The 16,216-nt window shown below is 22.8% G+C and overlaps 1 protein-coding gene across 1 annotated transcript in view; it reads right to left on the minus strand.

The window, feature by feature from the left end:
- Positions 1–10,727, minus strand: part of LOC129611875 (scavenger receptor class B member 1) — a 33,244-nt gene extending 22,517 nt beyond the window's left edge. Inside the window, exons 1-2 of the mRNA XM_055525285.1 lie at positions 10,588–10,727; positions 799–1,185 (exon numbers count right to left, since the gene is read on the minus strand). Coding sequence (XP_055381260.1) covers positions 799–832 — 34 coding nt within the window. The 5' untranslated portion in view covers positions 833–1,185; positions 10,588–10,727. The remainder of the gene's footprint in view (positions 1–798; positions 1,186–10,587) is intronic.
- Between the last annotated feature and the right edge of the window lie 5,489 nt (positions 10,728–16,216).

Raw genomic sequence — 16,216 nt, forward strand, 5'->3', positions numbered from 1 at the left:
ATTTTGATTAAAAATTAAAATTTTAACCTCATTTTGAATAAACAAACAAATTTTTTTACAAAACTTTTTTAAATATTTTTACCTGAGTTTAAAATTAAAGAAAAATATTAAATTTGGATTTGTTTAAATTGTTTGAATTAAATTCTATTGCGCGAACATGATTTTAAAATAAAATAATGCATAATGGAACCTAATTTAAATTTAATTTTTGTGCAATATTTGAAATTCCAAAATTTTATCAAATTTATCAAATTGAATTCATGATTTCCATTTGTAAATCAATTAAATAACTTGTAAATTGAATAAAATTTGAAAAAAATAATTTGAATGTCAAGTTTTCATCTGAAAATAAATCATCAAATTGCAAAACTTTTTTTTTATTTAAATATTTTAATAAGTATGAAATAGCGTTAAAATTACGATTTTTTTATCTTGATCGAAAATATAATATATGTATGTACGTAGATCGAAATTTTGTATAAAATGAAATATAAAATAAAATAAAAATTTTGATTAGATGACGAGTAAAAGTTTTAAAGAGGAATAGAAGCAGCACTAAGGTGATATCCATAAAGGCGACGAGTGCCATGAATTACATTTAACTTTCCATAAAGTTCTACTTTAAACCAATTTGAGGTAATTTAATTTTAACATATAGTACCAATATTATAATTTGCAATCGTAGGAAAGAATTGATTTTAAGAATTGTGAAATTTTTAGCATAATACAAAATATCACTTTATAATAAAATATTATTCACTTAATATTTATTATAAATTTTAAATTTCAATTACTTACCCCTTGAATCTTTTTCCTTGTTAAATAGCTTCATATTGGCAATTATACAATTATAAGCTTTAATATGCACAAAAGGCTTTCTTTTTTCTTTATATCACAAATTTTATATAAAATTTTTAAATTAAATAATTTGTTTTAAATAAATTTTCTTTCCAATTGTATTAAAAATTTCTGATTCAATTTTAAATTAAATATTTTACTTTATTCTAATTGATTTATTAATTGTTTTGAATTGAATTATCATTTTAATATTTTATTATTCTAATATAAAAAAAAAACAAGTTGCCACTTTTGACAATAATTTAATTTTTCAAATAACGTATACTACGATGTCTGGTTTGCGTCTTTAATATGTTGTAAATAGATGTCAAATAATATTAACTGTTTCTGAAATGAAAAAAAAAAAAAATTATATAAGTTCAGTGATTATTAAAAAAATTAATTGATTTTTTGTTTATCTTTTGAGGCAATTTAAAGTATATTTGATTGAGATAGTATTATACCAAAATTCGGATTGTTATATTATTATTTTTATTCATTTTGAAGCAGGAAAATTATTCATATTTAAAGGGTTTTAAAAATTTTTTACGTGATCGGAATACAATGAAATATTTTTCTATTATTAGTGTTTAAGCAAAGAAAAACGTGATGAATGTCTTACATTTTAGACCTATTACGAATTTCTACCATATTGCTGAGAATATAGAAGTGATTAATGACATATTATATTGATAATTATATGTACATGTACGTAGGTTACAAATTGTTGTATTTTGCAAACAATACTTTAAAATGCCCACGTGTGAAATGAACAACAACCACAAAAACAAAATGAATTAGCAAAAATTTTATAAAAAAAATTAGTTTTAAAATAGTTATAGAGATTTTCCAATTATTTAAAATGAAAAAATCCTCGGAAGCGTTAGCCTTCCATCCTTTAAGTACAATTTTTGCCAACGTGATTATATAGGATAAATTAAACGCACTAGTGTTTTTCAATAATTCTGAAGTTTTTTGAAAACATACTTAAGTTCGGAATATAAATTTTTTTATGACATAGAATGGGTATTCTGACTTGTACATATATACATATATATATATAAAAATATATAGTACATATATAAAATAATTCTTATAGCTATATGCATAGCTAAATTGCATTAAGAGTTCCCAAGTTTATTTTCAGTTGGAAATTGGTAAGTATTTCCGAACTTGAAGATTTTTTTCCTTAGAACTTCTTTTGTTTATTGACTTGATACAACCAACATTTGGTATAATCTGTAATTCCTTGTACCGAAGAAATATCAATGAACAAATTGATATTACCTACACTTAAATATACAAAAATTTAATGATTAATAAATTTTTCTATATTGGAAAGCATTTCCTTTAAAAATTTTTCAATATACTTATGTATGTATATAATAAATAATAATAATTTAAATGACATTCCACAAAATGACAAAAAATTAAAAATATTACGGATTAAATTAAGGTCCTTGAACTTTTTTATATACAACACTGAAGAAAACAATTGCCTAAAATAATAACAAGCCAATAAAATATAATTTATAGCTTAAGTATTACTCTATCACACGATAAATGAATAATAACCTTGCGTGCACTTATTTAAATACTACAACTTTTGAGTTTAAGAATTATGAATCACAAAATAATTTTTTATTCTTTAAATATTACAAATAATAATACTAATAAAATAAATGATCTTGTATAACAGATTACCTGTTCTTCAGAAATAAATTTTAATAACTAAATTGTCAAAATTTCTAGACCTCAAATTTTAAACATTTCTAAATTTTTAAGCAGAAAATTCAAATGATCAACATTTTGAAATTGAAATTCAATAATTATATTATATAATTTTTTAAGTAAAATTTTTCATTAATTTGTTTTATTTAAACATGTAAATCAATTTAATTCAATTAAATAAGTTTTCTATATTAAAGTTATTAAGGAGTAATTTAAAAGGTTAAAACAATAATTAAGTAATTAAATTATTCTTCTAAGCTGTATTTTTCTTATAAATTAACATCTTTACTGTACTCTTAATTAATTACAAAGTATTTAAATATTTTATATAATTTTAATCTTCAAAATACGAGAATTTTATAACGAGAATTAATAACAAAATTATATACGAACACATTTATCATCAATAATAGCTTACATTAAATTATCATATGTCAAAAAGGGCTTAATAAATAACTAACTAAATACTGTATACAAACAAATATTGTGCATTAAATATTGAATTATTTATCATAAATTAAATGTCAATTCATATTTCATAATCAATTAAATATATTATAATTTTCATATGTAAATGTTACAGAAAATTATTTTCCACAAAATGATGTAATAAATTGCTTACAATAACACTGGTGTGAATAAAAATTAATCAATTGCATTTTTCAGGATTGCTTCCTCTAATTATTTGATTTTCAACTTGATTGGCTTAAGTTAAGTATGTAAAGCAATCAATTATTTAAGAATAAATCATTAAAGAATTAAAGTCAAAATTGTCAATTAAAATGCTAAAAAGTTTTTAACGTTAGCGATGACACATTGCTGAAGTTAGATTCTATCAATTACAATTCGATTAACGTTTGCTATCAATTGGAACAAAACATATTTAAAACGGCAAAACATATTTAAATGGCATCACAAAATGGCGTAATTAAGCAAGCACAATGTTCGGGCGCCATTGAAGATTTAAAACAAAAAAACACTTTGTCAAAATTAAATTACCGTGTAAAAATCTGTTGTCGCATTGAGTACATTTATAAGTACATAAATTAATGCTCTTTAACATATTAATAATATAAATGATTATTTTTTCCATATATGTATGTATGTATATTTTACACATGCATCTTATACATTGTTTCAAGCATATTCACGTACAATTTAAATAATAAAACAAATACTTCCGTTAGATAATTAAAAATAATCAATTCAATAACTTTTTAATTAGTATGTTAATGCAAACATTTAATTTCTATTTATTTTAATTATTACATTATAAAAAAAATTATTCATTGACTAATTTGTACATACCTATACACATACGAGTATATGTTAAAAATTCTTAATATAAAATTTGAAATTCAGAAAAAAAAGAAATAAATTAGATTCCTTTGTAGATTTGCTGATTTTCTGACTATAAGGAGACAAGGATCAAATGGAGAACCCGGTGGTGTTCTCTTCTATCTTTTAATGTGACATTGTGGTTTCTTCTATGGATATTATGAATTGATATAATCGAGAGGAATCTTCAATACCAGCACTAGATTTGCAGCTGGAATATAGACGAGGTTTAACAGCATTGCTGCCAAGAAGAAACTTTATATAAGAATAGCCAAACTATCGCTATATCATAGCTTTTGCAGCAGAATTGTCGTTGGGGATTGTCGTAATTATTTCTTCTAGATTGTGAATGGTTGAGATTCATCGCCACTAATCACGCAAGATCCATTTATTCTTCTTTATCAGAATAGCTTCACTTTAAAATCGTCTCCCTAATAACATTAGCCGTGAGGTTAATGGTTGTCGGCGGGACAGGATGTTCACAAAACAATAGTTATTTGAAAGGAATTGACAGTTTGTTTTGATTTTCTCTAATGTAATTTCCCAGACATTAACTCATTTTTTTTTGTTTTGTTTTTGTAAATTTTAAATTGTTATTTTCAATTCTATTACTTACTTTTGATTAGTTTATTTACTTTTTTGTATTTATAATGTCTAGTTTATATTGCCAGGTAGAAATAAAATAAATAAATAAATTAAAAATATTTTCAAATGGTGAGGACTATGGTTTCAATTAATGTTGAAAAAAAATATGAGAGTCTATAAAGTCCACATTTAACATGCAAATAGCAAATATAGTGTCCTTAATTTTTTAATGTAGCAGAATATTTTGGAACAGTGAGAGATTGAAAAATATTTGTTAATTGGCAAAATTAAACTACAATAACTATTTTATAATGCAATTTTTTAAGAAAAAATAAATTTAATTAGTATTTATTGTTGTAAAAAAAATTACCCTAATAAAATAATTGATCTAATAAATTTAGATCAATTATTTTCTAGTTCATTCTTCTTAATCTTGTTTATTTATTTTCTCAATATCTGTTGCATTTATATTAAAAAACACAATTATAGAAATAAATTAAAATAAGAGTAATTAAATTTAAAAGCAACAGGTTTAAATGCAAAATATCAAAGGTTTTTTATTAGAAATTATTATTATTTTAATAATTTGCAATAATTATTTAATAGTGTGTTTTATGAACTTATTTTAAAAGCACAAAATTCTTACAGGTTATTCTTATATCTATATGTAAAACGAGATTATAAAATTTTATAAACAAAGAATATAGTGTATTATTTTATTAACAATGTAATTAAATTATATTTTAATTGCTTTTTAATGGTTCAATACACTATTAATTTTAATAAATTTACTTCATTCATAATTGATTAAGATTTGTTGCATTATTTTTGTACCACGTTCTATATTATGTTCTTTTTGTTTTAACTGAAACATCAGCTTTAATCAGCTCACAGTTTTGGTACTTTCAAAATATACTAATAAAATTTGAATAAAATATTAAGTAGATATTATTTTTTACCCGCCAAAAAAAACAAAACTGTTAACTATTATTTCACTTCGTATCCGAATGTTGAAATATTTTAATAAAAATATACGAATTTACACGACATACCGTACAAAAAGACATAACAAAAACAGTTACATGACATTGTTTGACCAAAATGTTTACTTTCGTTTACTTGTCATTTTTGCTTATGTTAAACGAATGCCGCAACATTTTCAAAAAAAAAAATCAATTTCGGGAAAGTTTTTTATCATCCTATATTCCTCAGAAACTGCTAAAACTTGACACCGGTTGTGTTCTAAACAAAAATTTTACCCATTTTCATTACACTTAACAATGATATACAGGGTGATTTTGAAAAGTATACAACAACATATACCATTGGTTAGAGGGTTGAAAATGGGTAAAACTTTTGTTCCGGACTAAGAGCAAAATTTCAAGGGTTTCCGAGATACAGGGATTTTAACGAATTTTTACGAAATTTCTACTTAGCCAAGTTTGTTTGATTATAACTTTCGCTCCGAAAAAGATAGGGCCTTCAAAGAAACAATTTAACAAAGGACTTAAAATAAATACGTAATGGTATATGTTCTTGTATACCCTTCTGAATCACCCTGTATACTTAATATTGTACTCTTTACTGAATCATCCTGTATAAAATACCCCAATTTTTATACCCTAATTATTTTCTTAGAATTTTTAAATAACGCTACCAAAAGCTCAAAAATAAGAAAAATCTTTAAGTTTTAAATGCACACATTTTGTTGCTTTTCTTTTTTTTTTCAAAATTTAATAATAGTCTTTTCAAATTTTAAACCCCAGAAGAAAATCTTATGTTGATATTTTTACAATGTGGTGTCTTTCAAATATGCAATAAACATACACAAACTATATACATACATACATACATTTATCGTTAAAAAGCAGTAATTCATAATGACCCACTTGTTATATAATCATTCGTAGTAAATTCTATAACTATTCTGACCAAAATATCATAAAATTCAAAAGGAAAAACAAAATATGAAAATTTTCAAGCAATTTAAATCACGCAACTGTTTCACACATATTTTTTTTTTGTTTGTAAGAAAAGCTTCCATTTAACATTTCATCGCTTTTCAAAATTCAACAATGCTATTAAAAATTCAAAGAAAAGAAAAAGAAAAAAAACCTAAAGTAATTTTAATTTAAATTAAAAAAGAGCAAAAAATGCGCGTGCTACCGTCTAGCGATTTTTTTAATGTACTCGTACACATGCTATTCATATAAATATAGTTATAGTGCAGTAGAAATATATTGTAAAAATTTTATTGATAGATGTTATATAATTAAAACATAAAAAATATCAGATTTTTAACTTTTATTTTTATCTTTTTTACATTTTTATTTTTTTTTTAAATATTCCAAATATTACAAAACACTTTGATCAAAAATCTATCCAGTGTTAATCAGGTTAATGAAAAAAAATTATTCGCAATTTTATGTATTTTTTTTTCAATTTGCATCCCCTATCGAATATTGGAATACACTATTTAAATTTAACGATTTGAAAAAATAATAAACTCGTTTGTAACACTCTCATACTTCTGACAATTCTCTGTCATAGTTAAGTTTGGCATAATTGACAGTTGGCCGAACATAATTTTTAATATTTCGGATTAGACCTAAGAATTCAATAATTGAAAAATATAACCATATTTTTAAGGGTGAAAATAAAACAAGAGCGAATTCGGAAATTCGGATTTCAGCGACGAAATGTAAAAATTCATAAGGAACAACGCAAATCGTTCGCCGTTTTCGTTCTCTTCTTTAGTTCTGTTTTTATACAAACTCACAATCATTTTAAAATCAAAATCAAAAATATGTACATATTCTTTGAAATGAAATAAAAAAAAATTTGAGGACGTATTCAGTTTTCGAATATAAGCACCAGCTTCAAAAAACTTTTTTCGTCACTGAGCCTAATCCATAGTTTTTGGTTTCAAATGGACGTAGTGAAAGTGGCTCTTTTGGAGCTACTAATGGTAGTTTTTTTATTCGGCAAGTGAGAACGTATTAAATCTCAAAAAGACCAATGGCAATAAGATCATACTTCCCGAATAGTAAACATATTTTATTAACAAAGTAATTATTTTGCTGTAAGGTAAAAGTTGAAATTTAAGAAACATAACATAAATGAATTATTTACAAACATACTCAAATTTTTATTAGTACGATTGTATTGTCTTGGGGGTGCAAATTCATTAAGATTATATGAATAGTAAATTAAGTAATTTATTAATTTTGAATAATTGTAGTTTTCATTAATTTGATATCAATGAATTCTGTTTTTATGGTATTCCCCAAAAAAAAAAATTATAAAAATTCAAGAATCTCATAAAAATTTAATGCAATACTTTTCTCATTGCAATCAATTGAATTATATAGATTATAAATTATTTATTTTTTAATGCAACAAAGAATATATAGATGAATTTCCTATGAAATAAAAAATTTGATTTGATTTATATTAGATTAATTTAAAACTCTTTTACATCAAATGCGTCCTTGAGATAAAAAAAAAAAAAACAATTTAAAATTACTCATGTTCAATATTGCAAATGTGCATTTGTATAGTTACATGTGTGTATGAAAAATAGCTGTTTAATCTATGCGTGTAATATTATAATTAATTAATAAGAATTAGTATTTAATTAATATTATATTTAACTAAATTATCTTTCTTAGAAAGTAGCTGATAGTTGACCAATAAGTTAAAAATTATTGAATATCAAGGAAAGTCATAATGAAATATTCATCTCATTCTGAATTAGAAATTGCTTGCGTAATGGAAGCAACAGACCTTGTGGAAAATTTTAAAAGATTAAATTTTTTTGTTAGAATAAATAGTTTTGAATGCAACATTTCATTAAAAACTATTTATTGCCGCAACTACGAGTACAACACAAAATAATTGTGAAGGTAAACTAAAACCACGCATTCTATTCAATGACATTGTCAAAAAAATCAGAGTTGTCGTTTTAATTAATTGATATAAAATTATTTATTTTTCTGCGTCTTCGATATGAAAAGAATACGGGAGATTTACTTCAATTATTTAAAAAGAAAAACATTTAATATTTACAAAGTTCGAATAGAATTTTTATTAACACAAAATCGTGACAGAATTTTGGAGTTGACCATAATAATTCAAATCTAATTTATTAATATTAAAAATTGAAATAGTTTAAGGTATTTTCTGTTATAAAATTTAATTGACAAGGAATTTTAAAGTGAATAAAATAAACATTATTTAAAATAAAATAAATTTTTTTTTCATATCGTGATTTAATTTATGTTTTATTATTGAAATTTTTCTTTAATGTATTCATTACCGTAAATTAAAATAAGATTATATCTAATAAATTAAATCATTTTTAATAATCAAATGATAATTATAATATTATGCGCATATATGTATGTATATGAAATATTTAATTTTAAATAATTTTCAATTCTCACATTACGTTAAATGTTGACATTATTGGGAACAATGAATTCGAGTACACAAAATGATTTTTATGAAAATAATCAGCAATGTGCTAAAAGACAAAATTAATTTTATTATGCATTAATTGTAATGACAATTTGATTATTATTTAATCTATTAAAATATTTTAAATTTTCACTAATGCACATGAAATTTGACGTACTTTTTTTTGCAAATTTTTCATGGAAAATTTAATGACGTCCATTTTAATGTCATTTTATAACATTTTGATCTTTTTTATTTTGTATTTAATCAATCAATGTTTAAATTTAAATAGATGATATACTTTTAAAATTTTTATATTTAATTACTTTAATAATTAGTTTATGATTTGTTTTGAATGATTTTCATAAATGACGTTGATCTGCAGTCGGGTGATCATACGCGTAAAGTTTTTGTCAATATTCGCTATTTTTTTTATAAGGCAAATTCAGCACATTAAGTACGTATTTTGTAATACGAGTAAACAACATTTTTCTCCCTATTTTGTGTTTGCTCCAATTTTGACATATTGGAATAAGTTTTCGTGCTTATAATACGTAAAAGTGACTGCAGAATGAAATATATGATTTTGTGATTACTTATTACAATTCACTTAAGGAATACTACAACTTGTACATAAATATTCTCTCAATACCAATACTTATAACTCTGAAGGGATCAAAATCTAGTAAGGATTACAGTTTTTCTGGTGCCAATAACTATTTTTTCGGTCAGAGTGAAAGAAATTGTAGTTTCCAAAATACCAATAATTGTATAACATGTTAATATTTGTGGCTTTTAATATTTTTTTAATAAATATATTATATACATATATTAAAATTAACAAATTTCAAAAGAAAATATTATAATTTACTAAAAAGAAAATCTAGACTTCAAAAACACAATCCCTTCTAATTTATAGCACTATATTTTTTATATAAGTATCAATAGCTACCGAAATTAATTGTTATTATCCACTTGTTTTTACCTATAAGTAATATTTTTATAAATAATATTTTTCTTTTCATTCATTTGTATTGCATTCAATGCTTAACTATCTTAAAATCAAAAACACCTCTTCCTTATATTTTTCAATATTTTCCAATATATCGAATATTAGATGAAATATTATTGCCACTTTTTAATTCCTCATAAAAGTATGTCCCGTGGAATTTTCAAATTAATTAATTTAATTTTAAATTTTCAGAAAACGATATTTAGAAAAAAAATTCTATAATCTAAAAATCCTTTTAATGGATTTCTTATTCTTTAAATTTTAATTTTAGAAACATAATTAACGCAGTTTTAGTCTTTATACTATCATCACCACTATAATTTGCACTAATTATTATTATTTAGTATGCACTGGTTATTTTTATAATTATTATTTAATTTATTCATTGTTAAAAAATTTCTTCATATAATCAACAGGATCAATACTAAAAGTGCATTTTTTTTTTAAAATTAAAAAATTTTGCGAATAAATCCTGATTTTATCTTATTAATTTAATAATTAGTTAAACACAATTGACATAATATCTAATAATATCAAAATATTTGGCAACAAAATTAATTCAAAATTAATTAATCTACAATACTGCACATTAAATTTACAAATAATTTATAAGGTCATATACTTACTTTCTGAAATAATTTTAATCCAAAATTTGTAGCTCTAGCAAAGCTCGTAATGATTTCCAAAATTCTTTCGTTTTTTAATTAACAACAAGATTTTTAAAATAATAATAATATTTATTTATTTTTATTTTTCTATAATTTAATATTAATTATTCAATTCGAATTTAAATTTTTTAAAAAAAATTTTAAACTCAGGTTTTATAACAAAAAAAAATTTTTTAATCCTTAATCCTTTTTTCAATTTGAAATTAATTTTATTTATAATTAAAAATAATAATTTTAATATTTTAAAATTAATTTATTTTTTCTCAATTTCAGTTTTTCCACTATAGCTCAAAAGCTATAAATACTAAAAATTTTCGTAAATATTTTAAATAATCCGTTTCGATTTTTCTTTTTCTTATTCACAGTACACAAAATTTTCACAAAAAATATCGTTAGAAAAAAAATTATTACTTTTTCCGTTTATTTTTTTCAATTTCCAAAATATTTTTTTTTTTTAATTTTTACTCCTTTATCGTTCAAAACGCTTTCAAGTTTCAGAATAAAATGATTATCACGATCGTTTAAGCCAAGATTTTATATTGAAAAATTCATTTATATATGAAAAAATTTTCTCGCTCTTTTACAATATTTATCAAAAACAAAAAGAAGCACAACAAAAATGTTGAAGTAAAGAAAAACAAAAATTTTGAGTACAGTTAAAGATTTTTTAAACTGTACTCAATTTTTTAAGGTGACAAAACAAAAATGATATCAGTACATACATACACACAATCGTAATATGCAAACGAATATGCATGCCAGGTGATATGAATAAATTTTTTGTTACAAAATTGCGATAACATTAACAACGTCGTATACTTACTTTGTAGTTGAATTCTTCTTAGTTCATTTTAAGCATTCAAAGCTGAGCTTTTTTAAATTATTTGTGTGTAGTTAATTTTTTTTGTCATTCTCTCTTTTAAGTTTTGTTTTCTTTTTCCTTTTTGTTGGTAAAATGATAAAATATCATAGATTCAATGTAGTGTTTGTCTTAGAAAAAAAATAAAGTTTTTGACCTAAAACAAAAAAATTGAAAAAAAAAATAAAGCGGATTGAGCGGTTGTGGTTGAAAAGTTTATATTTTTAATAATTTAATGTTATTGCATTTGAATGAATTTTCTATATGTGTCAGGCTAATATTAAAATATCAAATTTCTAAAGTTTTAATAAGACCTCGAATTTCGAGGTATATGCGAGTATAAAGAAGATAAAAGAGCGGTGAAAAAGCGTATACGTACAATTTTATGATCTTGACTGCAAGCTTTTGACTCTTTCACGTGTATTCAAAGTAAGATTTTTTGCATTTATTTAGTTTAGAGTACGTACATATTTTTAAGTACAGATTTATTAATGTAATTTTTATGTTATTCTGAATTTTTCCCTCTCAAAACAATATCATTTAAGTAAATGTATGTGCAATATGTATAAAGTTTGTGGCAATATTATTAAAAACGTATCAGAAATTATATTTGAATTTTATTAATTAAATCGAAATTTTATTTATAAAATTTGGTTTTAATTAACTTATTTTAGAGTTTTAATTAATTCTAAGTGCTTAGAACAAAATATCACTTATACAGTTTCTGAAATTTCAAATGTAGTAAACACATATTGTGTATATTTACACTCAAATTCTGTTCAATTTGACAAAAATTCGTGTCAGTCATTTTTTAAGTTAGCCCGGAATTTCTTTCATATAATACAAATATAATCAATAATTAATGTAAATTTCCGAATGTAATGAAAAATTTGCTTACTTTTAAAATATTAAAGCATGTATTAGTACCTTTATAGTACACTTCTGTCTAGTTTTATCTCAACCATAATTTACAAGTTTAAGTTATAGCATCCATAAAACACAATTATTACTGAATGATAAAAAAAAACTTATCAAAACGGGCTCAAGAAATAAATTAAAAGAATTAAATCACGAGAACAGCTAAGGAGCATATATTTATAACTAATTGTATTCGCCCTGGAAATCAGAAATTTTATACAGTTTAACCTTTTGATAAAAAATCAATGAATAGTTATTCGATATAGTTGACATTTTGTTGAATTTTTAATCATGATTTACATTCAAAATAATTATTGGAGTTCAAAATAACTTTTAGTTTTTATTAAATCTCAATATGCAAAAACCTGAAAAATAAACCACAAGACTCGATAGGCATATTATATGTAATTATTTTCCTTTATAATATTTTACTTTAATGTAGAAAAAATTTTGTCACAGTATACAAAGAATCCATATTGACGTCATTTTAAACCGGAAATTATACAAACAAACTTTTGTTATCTACTTCATATTAATTTTCTTCTTACTTATTAATCCCCAGGAATAGAATTTTTTACATATTATACTTACATAGTTTTTTATGTTAATTCAATTATTACATACTTTAGTTCAATATATACGAATATTTTAAATATTTTATTATAAGCACAATCATTTTACAGAAAATTCTCCGAAAATCTGTTAAAAAAATTTATTAATTTTAATAAATATTTTAAATAAACTCGATTTCATCCTCATATTTCGCTGTTGTATATACATTATACGTTTATATTGTATTTTGTATCATAAATAGAAATGATAATAAACTATTTTAGTTTATAATAACTATGGTATCCAAGCTCTATATTGTAGGAGACAAAATCTTCTTAACTATTCGTTGGCATACAAGATGAAGTCCATATAGAATATTAAACCTAAAATTAAAAATTAACTGAATGCGCTGTTTTACAATAATAATCATTGCACTGTGATAATTTATTGCACAACAACGATAACAATTACTGTCATTTACTTCGATAAATTGTAATTGTTATTTTTTTGTTTGCCTTTTGTACATTATTCTTAACCGCATCTTCCATGATCATTTATTATCAAGAATATTGCATATATTCAAAAAAAAAAAAAAAAAAAAAAGAGCCATAAGAAGAAGAAAAAACAAATTTAATAAAATTTTAGCATGGAAGATGCAAAAAATCATACGAACCAATCTTACTTTACATGCACATAATAGCTTCAATAATGAAATACTAAAAATGTCCTATAAGAAATTGTGTAAAATAATATTGAAAATAAATATTTTTTTTTCGCTTAAATTAAAATATAATAATTTTTCATTAAAAACTAAAATTTCTGATAATTATAAAAAAAAGAAAAAAAAACATAAAAATGACTTGTACACTACGTCAATTTTTTTGTGCCATCAGAGAGGACTAAAAACTTTTTTTTATTACATCGTATATTAATCAAGTATATATGGTAAATATTAATCCCTACACATTGACGACAGGCAAGGTTGCTTCTTACAACAACAATACAAAATATAATGAAAATTTGTTTCAATATTTTTAAATAAAAAATCTTGAACACATCATCGTATATAAAATATGTAAGCTGCATCAAATTTGTATTCTTATAATGGTTTAAGAATATAATTATAATAATATTGGTAATTGCATGTTGTACAGAATTAAATGATCGCTATCTTGTCACATTCCCACTACGAAACAAATTATTTTAATCGATTATTCATTTATGTCGTACATACCTACATACACTGCTGTCTACATATAGAAATGGTATTCTGTTTATCTATTTATGTTAAGTTTTTATTTTTATCAATAACAAGAAAAAGGGTTTATAAGCCTTTCCTACTAAAAAATCCTACTCGATTTATATGATCTTATAAATTTGATAATCTTACAAATATGTTTAAGTATGAATTTATGTCGGCATTTTCAAATAATTATAACTGAAACGGTGAGCGGCTACAGCCAATTTATGCTATTTCACCGCCACTTAATTTCGCTTGATCGTGGGCACTCTCATTTAAATATACGTGTATTCTATATGAAATTTCGCTGTGAAACAGGTGGGCGATTTTCTTGTAATGAATCAAAAAAAAAGTTTATGTGTGATTTTTTTGTATCCTATGCGTAATCTAGTAACTGAGTTTTTTCTAGACAGCGAATTTTCGAAGTGAAACTAAAGTGAAATTTTGATTTACGAGGCTTAAAACAGTCTATTTGAAGTTTCTACCTTTTTTGGGAAACAAGTTATAACAAGTGAAAATCCTTCTATCTCGGAAACCGTTGAAATTTTACACTCAGTTCCAAACAAAACTTTTACTCAATGTTGATGCCCAAAACAATAGTATATGTTAAAGCATTGATTACTGAATCTTGAATACTATTTACCTAAAAAATAAATATTTTTATGAAGAAAACAATTAAATTACAATATCCGTATTGTAATCATAATTAATATTAAGTATAAAACATGAGAAAGCTCATTTTATTCCTACAAAGCGTATATAAAGCTTTTTTCGAAATTCTTTCAAAAATCATTAAAACAAATTCAAATTTGCGTAGGCTTAACTATCTTTGTATCTATCCTTCATTGAAATTATTCATGATTATGAGGTGATTGTAATAGAAAAAAAAACTTTTAAAATTACGCCACAAAAGTCACTTATTTAAAACAATGACGACTTATAATTCTTATTTTTTTTTTAATATTCTTATTTTGTGTGTATATGACGCAAAAATTTTCTCCGAATTTCCAAATTTCAATTAAATAATTATTTTAGAGAATTTTTTTTAATTTTGTTCAATTACCGAAATAACAAACTGTTAATTACTATGTAAATAATGATGATTAGAAGATTATAGAAGAAAAAAAATCTTAAAGCAAAAATAATTTAAGCGAAATTCTTCATAATTATTTTAAAAATTAAATTACGTGCCTATGATTAAAATAAGATAGGCTAATAATAATATTGTTATTTATAATTAAAATATATATTTAAATACACATACATATTGTATACATACGTATATGTTGGGCTTATATAATACACAAAAATTTTAAGAAAAATAAGGAAGTAAAATTGCAAATTGTTCTTTTCAAAAAAAAAAAAAAGAAGTTTAAATTTAACCATGACCGTAAAAATGACCGCATCCAGAAAAATCAAAACCAGTTATAAGCAAATATTAAACACGTGTTAAATTTCACTAGTGCAGAAATTCTTATAGTATATTGTGTTTGCTAATTAAAGTATATAAATAAATTTCATTTCTAAGGAATAAGAATTGAAATTTATTTTAAAAATAAATAATATTTATTTTAATAATTTTCCTAAATTTCTAATTGGTATTTAAATGGTATTTCCGGAACGGTTTTCCCCATTTATTCATTTAATAAAATGATCTATGAGGATATAGTTGGGTTCCTGAAAAGTGTGAAATTAAAACTCGAACAAATAAATTAACAGAAATATCTACAATAATGGTTGTCTTGGTTATAAAAATATTTGCAGAAATTGAACAATATAGTGACTAAATTATAAATGTTGTGTAAAAAATTCGGACCCTTATATAAATGAATATATACTAAATTCCAACATTTCAAATGGCTTGTCCTATAGTATTCCAACAATAGAAATAGAATATCCTCGAAATTTATTAATGTATCGTGTAGTTTATTGAGTCCAAGTAACATTAAATCTGTATCGTAACTCTAAAATAATGAAAAAAACTTCCATTTGAATATGCTCTCTACAGAATTCAACTA

This window comes from Condylostylus longicornis, unplaced genomic scaffold (assembly GCF_029603195.1).
Source record: "Condylostylus longicornis isolate FDR11 unplaced genomic scaffold, ASM2960319v2 ptg000055l, whole genome shotgun sequence".
Classification (NCBI taxonomy): domain Eukaryota; kingdom Metazoa; phylum Arthropoda; class Insecta; order Diptera; family Dolichopodidae; genus Condylostylus; species Condylostylus longicornis.